The 13525-nt window shown below is 66.3% G+C and overlaps 7 protein-coding genes across 7 annotated transcripts in view; 2 read left to right on the plus strand and 5 right to left on the minus strand.

Moving 5' to 3' along the window:
- ACPT15 (amino acid/polyamine transporter I) overlaps positions 1-1747 on the minus strand; it is a 6936-nt gene extending 5189 nt beyond the window's left edge. The window contains exons 1-4 of the mRNA XM_005756149.1: positions 1296-1747; positions 942-1004; positions 543-587; positions 21-112 (exon numbers count right to left, since the gene is read on the minus strand). Of these exons, the coding sequence (XP_005756206.1) occupies positions 21-112; positions 543-587; positions 942-1004; positions 1296-1736 (641 nt within the window). The 5' untranslated portion in view covers positions 1737-1747. The remainder of the gene's footprint in view (positions 1-20; positions 113-542; positions 588-941; positions 1005-1295) is intronic.
- Positions 1733-2170, minus strand: EMIHUDRAFT_221949 (hypothetical protein; the record flags this gene model as incomplete). The annotated part of the gene is made up of 3 exons (XM_005756150.1): positions 1733-1767; positions 1839-1934; positions 2104-2170. The coding sequence occupies 3 exons, from the start codon at positions 2168-2170 to the stop codon at positions 1733-1735; spliced, it is 198 nt and encodes a 65-aa protein (XP_005756207.1).
- Positions 2171-2429: 259 nt separating this feature from the next.
- On the minus strand, positions 2430-3705 carry EMIHUDRAFT_221950 (hypothetical protein; the record flags this gene model as incomplete). Its single annotated transcript, XM_005756151.1, has 3 exons — positions 2430-2473; positions 2818-2850; positions 3027-3705. 3 exons carry the CDS (start codon positions 3703-3705, stop codon positions 2430-2432), a joined length of 756 nt encoding a protein of 251 aa, XP_005756208.1.
- A 325-nt stretch (positions 3706-4030) lies between these two features.
- On the plus strand, positions 4031-7624 carry EMIHUDRAFT_221951 (hypothetical protein; the record flags this gene model as incomplete). Its single annotated transcript, XM_005756152.1, has 7 exons — positions 4031-4739; positions 4842-4990; positions 5078-6244; positions 6524-6558; positions 6629-6812; positions 6881-7281; positions 7558-7624. The coding sequence occupies 7 exons, from the start codon at positions 4031-4033 to the stop codon at positions 7622-7624; spliced, it is 2712 nt and encodes a 903-aa protein (XP_005756209.1).
- Positions 7625-7658: 34 nt separating this feature from the next.
- Positions 7659-10633, minus strand: EMIHUDRAFT_221952 (hypothetical protein; the record flags this gene model as incomplete). The annotated part of the gene is made up of 10 exons (XM_005756153.1): positions 7659-7829; positions 7974-8051; positions 8324-8563; positions 8691-9008; positions 9103-9144; positions 9274-9312; positions 9448-9549; positions 9641-9718; positions 9788-10543; positions 10628-10633. The coding sequence occupies 10 exons, from the start codon at positions 10631-10633 to the stop codon at positions 7659-7661; spliced, it is 1830 nt and encodes a 609-aa protein (XP_005756210.1).
- Positions 10634-11463: 830 nt separating this feature from the next.
- On the minus strand, positions 11464-12393 carry EMIHUDRAFT_221953 (hypothetical protein; the record flags this gene model as incomplete). The annotated part of the gene is made up of 2 exons (XM_005756154.1): positions 11464-11889; positions 12181-12393. 2 exons carry the CDS (start codon positions 12391-12393, stop codon positions 11464-11466), a joined length of 639 nt encoding a protein of 212 aa, XP_005756211.1.
- Positions 12394-12490: 97 nt separating this feature from the next.
- Positions 12491-13525, plus strand: part of EMIHUDRAFT_439403 (hypothetical protein) — a 3128-nt gene continuing 2093 nt past the window's right edge. The window contains exons 1-3 of the mRNA XM_005756155.1: positions 12491-12858; positions 13064-13085; positions 13141-13205. Coding sequence (XP_005756212.1) covers positions 12529-12858; positions 13064-13085; positions 13141-13205 — 417 coding nt within the window. The 5' untranslated portion in view covers positions 12491-12528. The remainder of the gene's footprint in view (positions 12859-13063; positions 13086-13140; positions 13206-13525) is intronic.

Here is a 13525-nt window from a genome sequence, read left to right on the forward strand (position 1 = left end):
CATGCTCTGCGTCCAGCGACGTGGCGACGGCGAGCGGGACCAAATAGGTGACCGTCACGAGCACGATCGTGATGCCGAGCGCGCGAGGGAAGTCGCGGCCAGGCTGCTCCACCTGCGGGATCAACTCTGGAGTCTGAACTCTCAGGTCTTGGCTCGGAGTCGCGCCCGGGCTACTCCGCCTGCGAACTGGAGCGACGACTCTCTCGGACGTGTCTACGGAGGTGTCGGGTGTCGGCCCGGCTGCTCCACCCGTCAGTCATACGGGGAGGTGTGGGGAGATGTGGGGAGAGATGGGGAGGTGTGGGGAGGTGTGGGGAGGTGTGGGGAGAGATGGGGAGGTATGGGGAGGTGTGGGGAGGTGTGGGGAGGTATGGGGAGGTGTGGGGAGGTACAGCCTCACACACGCCGGCAAGCTGTGGCTGGATAGAAGCGAGAGGGGAGAGGGGAGAGGGGAGAGGGGAGAGGGGAGAGGGGAGAGGGGAGAGGGGAGAGGGGAGAGGGGAGAGGGGAGGAGGGTGGAGGGGAGAGAGGTAGCAGGTGACCGGGTAGAGAGCGTTGTCGAAGGTGTTCGAGACGAGGTTCCACACCTGTTCGAGTACTCATGTCGGCGAGCCGCGATTCATGAGTCCATCACCAACAGTCGACGTGATCGACACTCGAGGGTGTCTCGCCCGTGTGTGATGGAGACGCCAGCCTCAGGGCGGGAGAACATGCGGCCTTGTGCAAGAGCAGTTCTCAGCGCCGCGTGAAGAGGAGGGGGTGCGGACACAGCGAACCCAGCCGACTGCGGCGGAGTGCAGCGGAGTCCGCGTCCTCTCGAGCGCTGGTCCGAGTGACTTCCGAGTGCGTCTTCCGCTTCTAGGGGTCCGAGATGTGGGGAGATACGGGGGGGAGATATGGGGAGATCTCCCGCTTCTAGGGGGGGGCGTAGGGGGGCGCACGGCGTTCTGCGTCGCCCAGAACGGTCCGAAGGCGCGCTGCACCCAGACCACGTATCCGCCCGCCTGTGAAGTCTCCGTTCCTGGCGGTTGGCCATTAGCTGGCGCCGCACCCAGACCACGCTCCGCCCGCCCGTGTCAGCGCGGGGCAGGGAGGAGAGGCGAGGGCTGGCAGGGCCGGTACCAGCCGGCCGGCTGATGTGCCGGCACAGGCGAGGGGCCGGGGAGAGGCGGGCTGGCAGGGCGGGTGGCTGACAGAGTGTCTCGAGAGTGCCGAGTTGTAGGCGTGTCGTGGGTCGTGTGTGTGTGAGACGGGTCTGTGTGAGGCGTCTGCACGGTCCGGCGCTGCCGCCGCGCCTCTGGAATCATGGCGCCGAGCTCGGCGGTCATGAGGGCGATGGGGAGGGACCAGAACCAGGGCAGCAGCAGCAGCCCGAGCAGCGAATACGCCACGCCGCCGCTCCCCACCGAATCCTCGATCCCATAGTCGCCACCGCAGACGGCGAAAAACGTGACGCCGACGAGGTGGTGCCACTGCAGCTGCCGCTTGAGGCCGGGCACGCTGCCGCCGCCGCTCGCGCTGCCGTTGTCGCCGCCGCTGACGCCGCCGTCGTCGGGTGAGCCCGCACAGCTCGCGCCGCGTGGCGAGCCCGGCTTGCCTTTCGCTCCGCAAAGCTCGACCGTGGCGGCTGCCTCCAGGAGGACGGTAGGGTCGGGCAGCGCGTCGGATGACGCGGAGTCGGCGCGCATGACGGCCTGTCTGTACACCGGACGCGCTCTAGCCTCACCACTCCTCATGCCAGCTGCTCCATTTGGAGCAGGAAGAGGGCTGTGGCGCGCGGGCAAGCGAGAGGCGTGCAGAGACGAAAGGCAGAGAAAAAAAAGTCGTGTGCGGCGGACCGGTGATAAGGGCGGCCCTCATGCAGCGGGCCGCCACGACCAGCGAAGGATGGGAGGTTGCGGCTAGCCCATCCAGGTGGGCAGTGCAGTACGCGCCTACCACGCGAGTGCGCGACTGTTAAACTCTTTCTAGACGGACCCAGGTCGCATCGGGGGCACGGGACACACGGGACGCGGCACAAACGGGGCACAAACGCCAGGCTAGAAAGACGGGCGGGGATATGCGCGCCGCGGCCCTCGCCCAGCCGCCGGAATGGTCCGCCACCACCGTTCGCCTTGTCCGCCGCCGTCAGCGCCGCGCCCCCGCCGACGAACGCGAGCGGATTCGGCATGGTGTGCGGCCGGCCCTGCGCCACCGCCACGCTCCCGTGGGAGGGTGTCGGTCGTGGGCCTGACGCAATGAGACACGCTCGCTCCGCTCCAACCTCCGACGCCTCCCGTAACGTCTCCAACCGCCCGCCGCGCATAACTGACTCCTCATCACCTCCCTACATAGTGCTACACGCCGGCTTTTCGTATTTCTTTTTACGCAGCTAGCCACCACACGACAGAACGGAACGAGTACGGGTCATTTTTTCCCGCTTCCGGCCGCTACCCGGGCACCAGGGAATTCTCACCAGGGCACAAAAATCCACCTGTCACAATCCTCTCAGGACTGGCGCAACTAGTAGCTAGGCCCATGCTCAAAAAAGAAAGGGCCTCTGGCAGGATCCAGGGCTCGCAGCACCGCAGCTTGGAGCCCTCCGGTCCGCAGGACTGGAGCGAAAAAAAGCAAGCGAGTGGGCCTCCGCAGGGCTCTCGCACCTCAGCCTCTCATCATAGACAAACTAGCGCGCAGCGCCACATAGGAGGTATTTTCTTCTCAATATAGCAAGGACCAAGAAGTCAAGAGATTGTGAAATTCTATCCGCTCTCGCCAGTCCCGTTGTATGTGGGCGTGCCACCGAATGACAAAACCCCATCGGGTCACGGGTGTCACTTCCGCCGGGCGCCGGCCGCTCGCCGCTTTCGCCTGACGCACAATCGCGCCACCATGTGTGTGTGTGTGTGTGTGCACCATAAACATACATATGCGGAGGAACGACTCCGACGCAAGCTCTCTCAACCCACAATCTCTCGCACAATCTCTCGACCCCAAGTTGAGCGCGGCAGTGATGACTGCGGCCCATCTCCTCTCCATTCGTTCACCGGCTTCTCCGACTGCGCTGAGTGGTAGGGCCCCCAAGGGGCCTAAAAAGCGCGCCTCCCTCTCCCTTTTCTCCCAGTAAGCTAAAAAAGTAGAGCGCATGTCCGCATCGCCGCCGTCTTCGTCAAGCCGCTCCATCTCCGTCTGGAAGTCGTCCCACCGCTTCGCCACCTCGTCGCACTGCCTCTTCAAGTGCTCACCGAGCGGCGCGAGCATCTGAGCCGCCCGGCCCGCCGGCTCCGCAATGGGTTGATGCAGCACCGCCGCCACGAGGGCGCTCCGCCTCCGCTTCGCCAGGCTCGCCGTGGTGTCCGTCGCCGCGAGCGGCGCCAGCAGCGCCGCCTGCTCCGCCGTCCGCTCCTCTGCCGCCGCCCGCTCCGCCTCTCTGGGCGCCTCCGCACGTTCCTGGTGCTGCACGGCGCGCAGCTCGCCCGCCGCGCGCCTCGCCCTCTTGGTGATCGGACGGCCGTGCGCGAACGGGTCGTCCGCGTCGCCCGCCGCCGCCCGCCTCTCGTGCGGCACGGTGTGCAGCGCCTCCGCCGGCCACGCGAGCCGGATTGCCGCGCCGCGGCCCTCGCCCAGCCGCTGGAATGCTCCGCCGCCTTCGTTCGCCTTGTCAGCCGCTCGGGCCGCCGCCGTCAGCGCCGCGCCCTTGCCGACGAACAGGAGCGGATTCGGCATCGCAAGCCGAAGCGAAGGCGACGTCGTCGGCCATCAACAACTTTGCCTGACGCGCACAATCGCCCTTGGCTGACACGCTCGGCGTGCCACCTTCCGCCGGCGCTCGCCTTTCGCCTGACGCACAATCGCGCCACTACCAACATACATATGTAGGAAGGTGAAGAACAGTCAGGCTCGGACTGGACACCAACGCGGGAGTCTCTTCAAGACGGACCCAGTGCGCTAACCCCGAGGAAGCCTTTTGAGTCGCTCCTCTCGACTCCCTCATCGCCAACACCGTTGAGCCACAAACATTGAGTAAAAAAAACAAAAAAAAACACCGGGCATGCAACGGGCATTTCAACACGGCGGCAACCCGATCTCGGCCGTCCCCGCCGTCGACCGGCCGGGCCCGCGCAACAGGCCGGCGGCCGTCAACGAGCTGCTGGTCATCCAGTACGCGTGCTGGCTGGCACAGTTGCCGCAGGCGGAACACATCGCTGCGATGTTTACGATCTTGACCGCGCCTCCACCCACCGGAGACGACCGCCAGATTCCACACAGGTCGCGACGCCTACTCGCCGGTACCGCAGCGGTTGCGTTTGTCCTAATCGTGCCATTGCTCTCACGCACGTCGTCGCCGCCCGCTGTGTCGATGTCGTTGCCTCCCGCACAGTACGCCCTGGACGGACGCACGTACGCCAAATGTGAGGGCACGTACAAGCGCTCGGACGACCTGATCCAAGGCAAGCCGATCTGGGACCGCATCGACCCGGACAGCTCGCGCTTCATCTTCTTCTGCTCGGGCAAGTGGCGTGTCACCGGCTCGCAGTGGCGCGAGGGCCTGCTCGCTGAGAACGGCGGCTCGTGCGGCTCCTTCATCTCCTCCGACGATGGCGCTGCGGAGTGGTACGAGGCAAAGTGGGATGGCGCGGGCGCCGTCGCCGCCGCCGTGGACTTACCAAAGTGCGAGGGGGACAGATCCAGTTTCACAACACCTTGGGGCGCCAAAAACGTGTGTCCCATGTACGAGAAAGACGATTGGCGCCAGGGATGTCGAGCAGACATCTGGCAGGTTGACCCGGACACCAAATACAGTGCGGCAGAAGTGTGTGCTGAGTGTGGCGAGTGCACGACACCGACGCCGCCGTGTAAAGGGGACCGAGACAACTGGAAGAGCACATACGGCAATTGCGAATCCTACGCCTCGGGCGGTACCAACGCTGGCCATTGCGGCGACACAGGGTCAGCCAAGGCCGACGCAGAAGTGGTTGGCGAAGAGAACATCGAACGCACGGCCGCAGCGGTGTGTTATGAGTGTGGGTGCGTTTGCACGGAGTGCTCACCGCCGCCGCCCCCGCCTTCCCCTTTGCCGCCCGGCAAGACTCTGCAGGATGTGTACCCATGGATGCTTGACGCCACCGTTGCGCTGCAGGAGCTGACGGCCGGCAGGCTTGCTCCCGGCGACACTGACGTCGCGGCGGAGGCCATCTTGAAGGTGTTCCAAGACGCTGGTGTCAGCCTTGGGGCAGCCGCTCCCGACACGATCCCCCTCCCCGCTCTTGGCGATGCCGCTCTCGACAAACTCGCCAGCTTGGGAAACAACGAGACGTGCGTCCCCACGTCGCTCGCGCCGGTGACCAAGGACAGTGCATTCTGCTGGTTAGCGCTGCGCGCACAGGCGCAAATCGTTAAAGCCGCGGAGGATGCGGGGCTTCCTACGCCGCCGCAGAAGTGCATGGGGGACCGCGCCACCTTTCGGAGCAGTACTTACCCCGACCCGAAAAAGTTTGGCCTTGAGACCATGTGCGAGTACTATGTCGAGGGGAAATGGTATCAGTATTGTTCCGACGACAGGGACGCGGACACGGCGCTCTCGGCGGCAGAAGTTTGTCACGAGTGCGGCATGTGCGACCAGCCCCCTGGGCCTCCTCCCCCGCCATTCGCGCTAAACTCCATCGCGTACACCGTGGCGGCGAAGGAGTTTCCGGGAGCCGTGCCTGAGGAGGCGAGTCCCGCAGAGATAACGCTCTCGGTCGATGCCACGTACACCGCTCGTGACAGCCTCTACGCCAGCTCTTCTCCGCTCGCCGACGTCTGGCGGAGCACGGGTCGCTACGCCAACGCGGGAGAGCCAATCACCATCGAAGTAAAGCTAAAGGAGGGACAGAGGGTCACAGGCCTCGGTGTCCGCATCGGCTGCCACACAGACTCCCTGTTGGGTAAACGAAACGAGCTCAAGCGCTCGCCCAGGATCTCAACCTGGTTCGCGCTGACCGGAGCCAAGACAACCGTAGCGAATCCCTGGGGGGGGCTCGTCTATATCACCGTCAGGGATAAGACTCAGCTTGGGACAATCGAGGTGACGATCAAAGGCGCGTATCCGGCTCCGTTCTTCCGCCTCGGCAAGACGACAGCAGCAGAGTGGAACGAGATGGTCAACAACCCAACGATGGCTCCGTGGGCAGAGCTCGCAGGAGACAAGATCATCCTCACCGCCCCCACCGCGAGCGCCAAGCAGGTGGCGGACCCGAACGACCTGATGAAGTTCTGGGACAAGGTTCGCGACCAAGCGAGCTTCCTCGAGGGATGCGCCCTAGACGATCTCACTTAGCACGGAGGGGTGGGTGGGTGGGGTGGGTGGGGGTGGGGGGGGGGGGGGGAGGGGGGGAGGGGGGGAGGGGTGCCTGTGTGTGTGGGGGGGGGGGGTTCCCCTGACCTGCTCGTGGCAAATGCGCGGCACGGAGGCGAGCTGCATCGTCCACCTAGCGACCTGAGCTCACTCTGCGGCGCGCCGCGAGCAGGCTATGACACGGCGACCTGGACGCCCGAGCGCGAGGAGCGCTACGTGTGCGATCGGCAAATCAGCGTCGGGTGCTGCTCGACACAACCCCTTCCCCCTCGTGGCCGCCCCGCCGCGTCATCCCCTCCATTTCCGACATAGACTCATGCACTCTGGCTACCCGATTATGCTGCTCTCTGGCGTGCTCAACGTGACCGACATCAGACTAAATGGCGGCTGGGGGGTTTTCCACGAGCTAGGGCACAACATGCAGTACAAGCCGTGGGTGTGGGAGGCGACCGTCGAAACCACGCCCAACGTGTGGTCGGTCTTCCTGCATGAAACCGTGAGGCTATCCCCCCCTTCCAGTTCCCATGCTTCCCCTCTAACCCCGACGCGCCCTTCTGATGGCAGATGACCAGTGTCGATCGAGACCATGCCCACGAAATGGTTTCGAGAGAGCGCCAAGTTAAGCTAGTTGAAGAGTACTTCGATGTCGAAGACGCGGAAGAGGGGCCCGACTTCAGCAAATGGGAGGTTTGGACCGCGCTCATCTCCTACCTGGAGCTTCAAGAGGCGTTCGGATGGGAGTTCTACCAGAAGGTGTTCAGAGCGTACCGCGCGCTGGACAGCACGACAAAGAAGGAGCTCGTGTACGCTTCCGCTGCGGACAGGTGCAACATGTGGGTAAACCAAACGTCACAGGCGGCCAACAAGAACCTGGTTCCTTACTACAAGGCCTGGGGCATGCCCGTCTCAGATGATGTCACGCAAGCGTTGGAGGGGCTCGACGCGTGGGATTACGGCAAAGACTGGTTGCCGTCCAAGCTGAATGGGCTTGAGTGATGAAGGGGCTTGTTGAGGTGGCGGGCGTGCAGGAGAACCCTTTTGGCCCCAGCGCCGAGCAGGGCCAGACAGTGACGAAGTCCCTGCACCCCCACACACACTGCATGAGGGGGGAGAATCGGGCCCGACTGCGCAAATTTCTTCAAATTTTTCGCAGGCACTCCGCGCCTGCAGATTTTGAAATAAATTCGATAAAATTGGGGCCAAGCTCGGCAATGGCCTGGGACCCTCGCCCAAGGTGCAAGGGAGACTTACAACGCTGTCTTAACGTTCGGCGCCGCGGGCACCGCGTCAGGAATGACAACGCAGTAGCGGGCGGACCTCACAGCTCACAGCTCGTCACGCCTCACGGCACCCCGAAGGCGTGCTTGAGCGTGTCGTACAACACCAGCTGCACTGTGACGATCACGCCAACCTGCGCCAGCCGCGCGCGCAACCCCCTCACCAGCCCGTCTGCCCCGAGCCTCTCCGCCGCCGCCCACACACCGCCCTCATGGTCCGCCCCGCCGCTGCTCACCTCTGAGAGGATCGCATCGCCCGGTTGCGACGCGAGCGTCGAGAGCACCGCGGCGGCCGCAGCGGCGCCGGCCGTGCTCGCCCAGCGCGGCAGCGGCGACGGCGCCGCCCTCGCCGCCGCGTCGACGAGGGCGTCAAAGGTCACCTGCTTCGTGGCGGTGTACGGCAGCTGCTTAGCGCACGTGGCTGGCACGCCCTGCAGCAAGCCGGCGGCCCCCTCCGCCTTAGGTAGGGTAGGGTGAACTTCTCCGCACAAGATGTCCGTTCACCTCTCTAACAAGATGGTGGGGCGAGGGCCACGCAACCTCGCGACTCCACGTCTAAGATGGGAGCCCCACGGCATTCAAAGTGCAAGGGCCGTGCGCGTGGGTGAGCGGTGTGAGTGCGTGCGTGTGTGCGTGTGTGTGTGAGTGCGTGTGCGTGAGTGCCCTCCGCCTCGTAGAGGCGTGACGCCGCGCCGAGCAGCCCGAGCGACGCGTACGACGGTTCGCTCACCATGCGGATCCGCGTCGCCTCCGCCGGCGCGAGAACGAGCGACGCGAGCCCGCCTGCCACCACCGCCGCGGCCACTGGCCCGGCCGCGGCGCTCTGGTCCGCGCCCAGCCCGAGCGACGCGAGGAGTGGCGCGGAGGCCGGCTTGAGTGCCTCGTACACACCAAACTTGCACGCGCCCTCGAGGCCGTACCCGACCACCGTCGGCGCCACGCCGGTGAGGAGCGCGGCGGGCCCGTCCGCCTGAGCCACATTCCTCAGCCTAACCCTAACCCTAACCCTAACCCTACCCCTACCCCTACCCCTACCCCTACCCCTACCCCTACCCCTACCCCTACCCCTAACCCGAGGGCCCGTCCGCCTGAGCCACACGCCTCAGCCCGTCGAGCAGCGACAAGTCGCGGAACTCAGGCCGCGTCTGCTGCTTCGTCTTCACGACGTCGATCGGCGTAGCGAGGGCGTGCGAGAGGCTCGCGCACAGCCCGCCCGCGAAGAAGTAGCGCTCCTGCTGCTGCGTGGCGCTAAGAGCCGCTGCCAGCAGAGTCGCCCCCGCGTCCTCCGCATGCAGCAGCATCGCCGGCCCAACGCCGCCTCGCCGCGCCGGTGGCGTGGCACGTCGACCCGCTTCCACCAGCGGCGCTCGCGCGCTCGCGCGGCCCTCGAGCATCGCGTCCGCGGCGACGGCCACCTAAGGTAAGGTGCAACTGCTCCGCACACACACACCACTTTGTGCAGCGCCATGGAGGGCGTTCTCGATGGGACGGGGGTGGGGGGGGGGGCACCTCCTCGCACAAGGCCTCGAGCGGAAGGATCGAGAAGGGCTCCTGGGCGAGTTCAGGGGGGCATGGGTGAAATGTTTCCGAGGCAAGGCAACGTAGCCCCCTCTGCCACTAGCGGCCTCGTACGTCAAGGGGTCACCAAGTGGGGGAAGGCGCGCGCTCCTCCAGCTGCACGGCGAGCTCCTCGATGCCAAAGAGGAAAATCGAGACCACCTAGGGGAACCGCGAGCGCGGTCTCGTCCACCCCTTTCGCCCGGCGGCGGAGTGGCGGAGGTTGCCGTGGCGGCAGGCAGCAGCGCGAGGTGGTTCCACGACGAGCCTGCGCGACGGACTTCGCCGAGTCGGGACTTTCGAGAGACGCGTGCGCGAGAGGCGCTTCGAGCGGCGCGCGCCGAAGCCCTCCCAGAGGCCGAGTGGCAGCAGGAGCAGCCACGCGGACAGGAAGCGCGCCTGCGATGCGGCGCCGCGCCTCTTCACGCCTCGGGCGTGCGAGAGCGGAGGGCCAGAGTGCATGCAAACGCGCCGTGTGGCGCGTATAGACCAGCGGGACTGGGTTGGCGAAGATGCGCTCGCACGTCTCACACGCGTCGCCTGTCACCCGCACGTCGTCACTCGTCTTCTACGTGAGAGTGTGTTCGGCTCACTCGCCGCTTCGACCGAGCAGGATGCACGACTTGTCCATCTCGACCTTCTTCTTCTCGTCGATGGGGAGCCGGTCCATGGCGGCCGAGAGGAGCGAGAGGGCGCGGAGCGGGCGGTGTGACGAGCCCAGCAGCAGCGCGGCTGACGCGTCGCTCGGGAAGCGCTCGCGCACCTCTTGGGCGAAGCGCGGCTCCTTGGCGGGGTCGGAGAGGTGCGCCCACAGACTGCGCGGGAACGCCCACACGCAGAGGCGCAACTCCTCGAGACTGCGGCGCGCGGCGTCGGGGTCTGCCACGTCCTCCGCCTCGTCCTCCTCGATCCAGAGCGTCGCCTGCCGCATGATGTTGCGGCAGTGCGAGACGATGCGGCCCCACGCCTGTCGCGCCTCGAGCCACCTCTGGTAGCTCGTGTTCGTGCGGAACACGAGCAGCAGCCCCAGCGCGGGAGAGGAGAGAGTGAAGATGCTGACGGGAAGCTGAGCACGCAGGAAGGCGGGCACTTCCTCGCCAAAGAGGCCGGGCTGGGTCGTCGTCGTACCCAGGCTGTCGTACCCAAAGAGCGCAGCGTTCCAAACAATCACCAGCAGTGCGACCAGCGTGACGGCAATGACCTCACTCAGCAGCGACCGAACGACGCCAGAGGTGAACGTGCCCTGCAGGTTGCGCAGCAGTCGCGTCTCGGAGCGGTGCCGGAGCCAGTCCTCGTGCCGGTAGATGGTGCGGCGGTAGCGCCGACTCTCCTCACCATACGGCCGCTTGCCCTGCTGCAGCGTCGCCTCCTTGATTGAGCCCGGCCGCAGAGCCTGCACCGGCGAGCACCTGAGCGGCAGAGGATGGCGGGCGGCTGGGACGGCGACGAAGCCGCAGACAAAAGCAGCAGTCAGCACATGCATGCCGCGCGTCTCGGGAGCACCCAAACCGCTCGCGCGCCGTCGCGCAGAGACGCGCGTTGCACGCAACAGCTGGGCGAGCTGCGCCGACTGCGAGCTGCGCTGACTTGATCACATTTCTCTTTCCATCTTCTCCCCAACAACTCTCCCCCTCTCTCTCCTCTCTCTCCACTCTCTTTACCCCCATTCTTTCACCATGACATTTTCTCCAAACCGTTAAAATATATACGAGTGATCGATTTGTCCTGGGTTGTTCGAAGCTCTGCTGCTCCCCGGCGGTTCAATCCGCCGAGTGGCTCCCAGTTCGAGCCCGTGCAATCGTGCCCGAGTGGTCAAGGGGGTGGACTTGAAATCCACTGGGCTCCGCCCGCGCGAGTTCGAACCTCGTCGATTGCGTTTTTGTCGCGCCCCTCTCCGAGGCATGGGTGCACACCCGCAACAGCTCTCGCGCGCCGCCGTCTTTGTCACATATTTGGCCGACGCGCACTCGCGCAGAACAAGAACAGCCCTGCTCTCAACATGCGTGTCGCGCACTCATTCATGAAGTAAGAGAGAAAGAAAGAAAAAAAGAGATAAGGGCATGGGAGGACGGCACGCCATAAATAAATAAATAAATACAACGGACATCCCAAGCTAGGGCTGGGTCGAGGACAGACACGTCCCCACCTTTGCAGGATTTTGCAAAAGCGAGGGGGGAGGGCGCATCGCCGCGCGGAGAGGGCTGGGCACAGGGCACAGGGGATCTCTCTCGCATAGGATATGCACTCGGCGGCACGAGGGCAAGGCTGGGCGTCCTATGTTTGTGCTCCCCCCGGACCCCTCGCTCTCGGGCACTAACCATCTGACCACTCATCGACGGGGCTTGGCGAGCGGCCGCGCTGCGGGGTAGGGCTGGTGAGAATGGGCTCTGGCCACTCGCCCGTGCGGTTGTAACCCCGCATCTGTCGGACAGAGGCCTCGACCGCCCCTCGCGGCAAGCTCTCGAGCATCTCGAGCAGCTCGCCCGCCGCCATCGCCGCCTCGAACTGCTCCCTCATGCCGAGCGCGCCGCATACCCTGCGGACCGCCTCCTGCTGCACCTCGTCCGGCGTATCGGTTTCATAGCCGGACGAGTCAGCGGAGGAGGCGGCCCGCTTGGCGGGCGGAGAGTCGGGCGACGGCGAGCGCGACTGGCGCGAGGGCCCGCTGCCGCGCGCGGACAGCGCGTTCTTGTCAACGAGACGGGGTCCAGCATCGGCACGGCCCCTGGCACCGCGGCCCTTGCCGCGCTGCTGCTGCCCACGCTTCCTGCCCGGGTTAGGGACAGTGAAGGAGCAGCCGCGCACTCCGCCGCCGCTGGGCGGCGGCGGCACGCGCGCGGCGGCGGCCGGGCCCGCAGGCGCGGCGGGCTGGCCACCCGCGGTGGCACCCTGCGGCTGCGATGCGGCTGCGGCGGCGTACGTCTTGGGCGCCGGCTCCGCGGCTGGCGGCGCGGCGGCAGGGGCGGGCGGCGCCGCAGGGCTCGCGCTCGCAGGCGGCTCCGTGGCCTGCGCCTGCCGCTCGTGGCGCACAGCGCGTTCGAGCTGCGAGTGCGGGTGCAGCTGTACGATGACGTCGCCGCTCTGCGTCGCGGTGAAGGAGACCGAGTACGGCGCTTCGCCGTCGTTCTTCTTCTCCGCGTAGACGAGCGCGTAGTCGCACACCTGTCGTTGGTGGTCAGTGAAGATGGTCTCTGTGCAGCGCTCGGCGGAGCCGACGCGAGAGAAGTGCCGCCTGAACGCCATGCGTTCAGGCGCTGTTTGAATGAAAGAGATAAGGGCATGGGAGGACGGCACGCGCCACCACAGGGATCCGCCCGCAATTTCTTGTTCCAGCCCGACGCCGAAGCGAGTCTTGCCACAGTTGTCTCGCCGAGAGCCATGCTCTCGAGGGCTCCGCGCGCGATGCGCGGCCTCGCGCTGGGCGCGCGCATGATGAGCAAGCCCTCCGTCGCCGTCCTCGGCTCCGGCCCCACCGCCGCCGCCGCCAAGGCTGCCGTCGGCGAGTGGGCGACCGTCACCGACTCGGCAAACTCGGCGCCGTACGTGCTGGTGGTGGACGGCGCGCCGGGGTCGGTCAAGGCGGACGCGGTGGTTGCGGTGCCCACGTGCGCCGACGCCGCCAAGCTCGCCGCCGCCGTCCCCACCGCCAAGGTGGTTGCAGTCACCGCGGCGCCGGCGGTCGCCGCCGCGGCGGAGCTCGCATCAAAGGCGCGCGCGGGCCCGACAGAGCGCTCGCTGCGTGCGCGCGCGAGCCCCCTCACCGCTCCGAGCGAGGCGGCCACCCTCCTGTCCGCCGCGTGCCCCCGCCCCCAAATCCCTCGCGCCTCCAAGGTCACCCGCCACCGGCCGGCGCCGCCACCCTGTGCTCTCACCCCCTCTCCCCCGGCGCCGCTGCCCCCTCCCCTTCCCGCAGGCGGGCGTGGCGACGTCAGAGGCGCGCCCCCTCTCCCTCGCGCAGTCCGTGAAGAGACCCCTTCCCCTTAGAGCCTCCCCCCCTCCCTCTCTCGAATCGATGTCGGGGTGATCGGGTCCGAGGTGACCAGTGCATCTCGAATGTTCGTCTGCTATGGGAGCGGTGTGCAGCGGCATGTACTAGGCGAGGCACCTAGCGACCACATGTCGGCGCGCGTGTTGTAGGTGGAGCCGTTGCACACCTCGGGCGGGAGGTAGTAGGGCGTACCGCACTGGGTGCAGGCCATCGCGCGCGTCGATTCGAGCGCCTTGGCAACCCCAAAGTCTCCGAGCAGCACCATGGTGCCATCGGCAGCGGCGCCTCTGCCACACGCTCCGGCGCGCGCATCGGGTGCGAGGAAGACGTTCGACGCCTTGATATCCCGGTGCACGATGTGTAGCGAGTGAACGTGGGCTAGCGCCG

This window comes from Emiliania huxleyi (genome assembly GCF_000372725.1).
Source record: "Emiliania huxleyi CCMP1516 unplaced genomic scaffold EMIHUscaffold_99, whole genome shotgun sequence".
Classification (NCBI taxonomy): domain Eukaryota; phylum Haptophyta; order Isochrysidales; family Noelaerhabdaceae; genus Emiliania; species Emiliania huxleyi.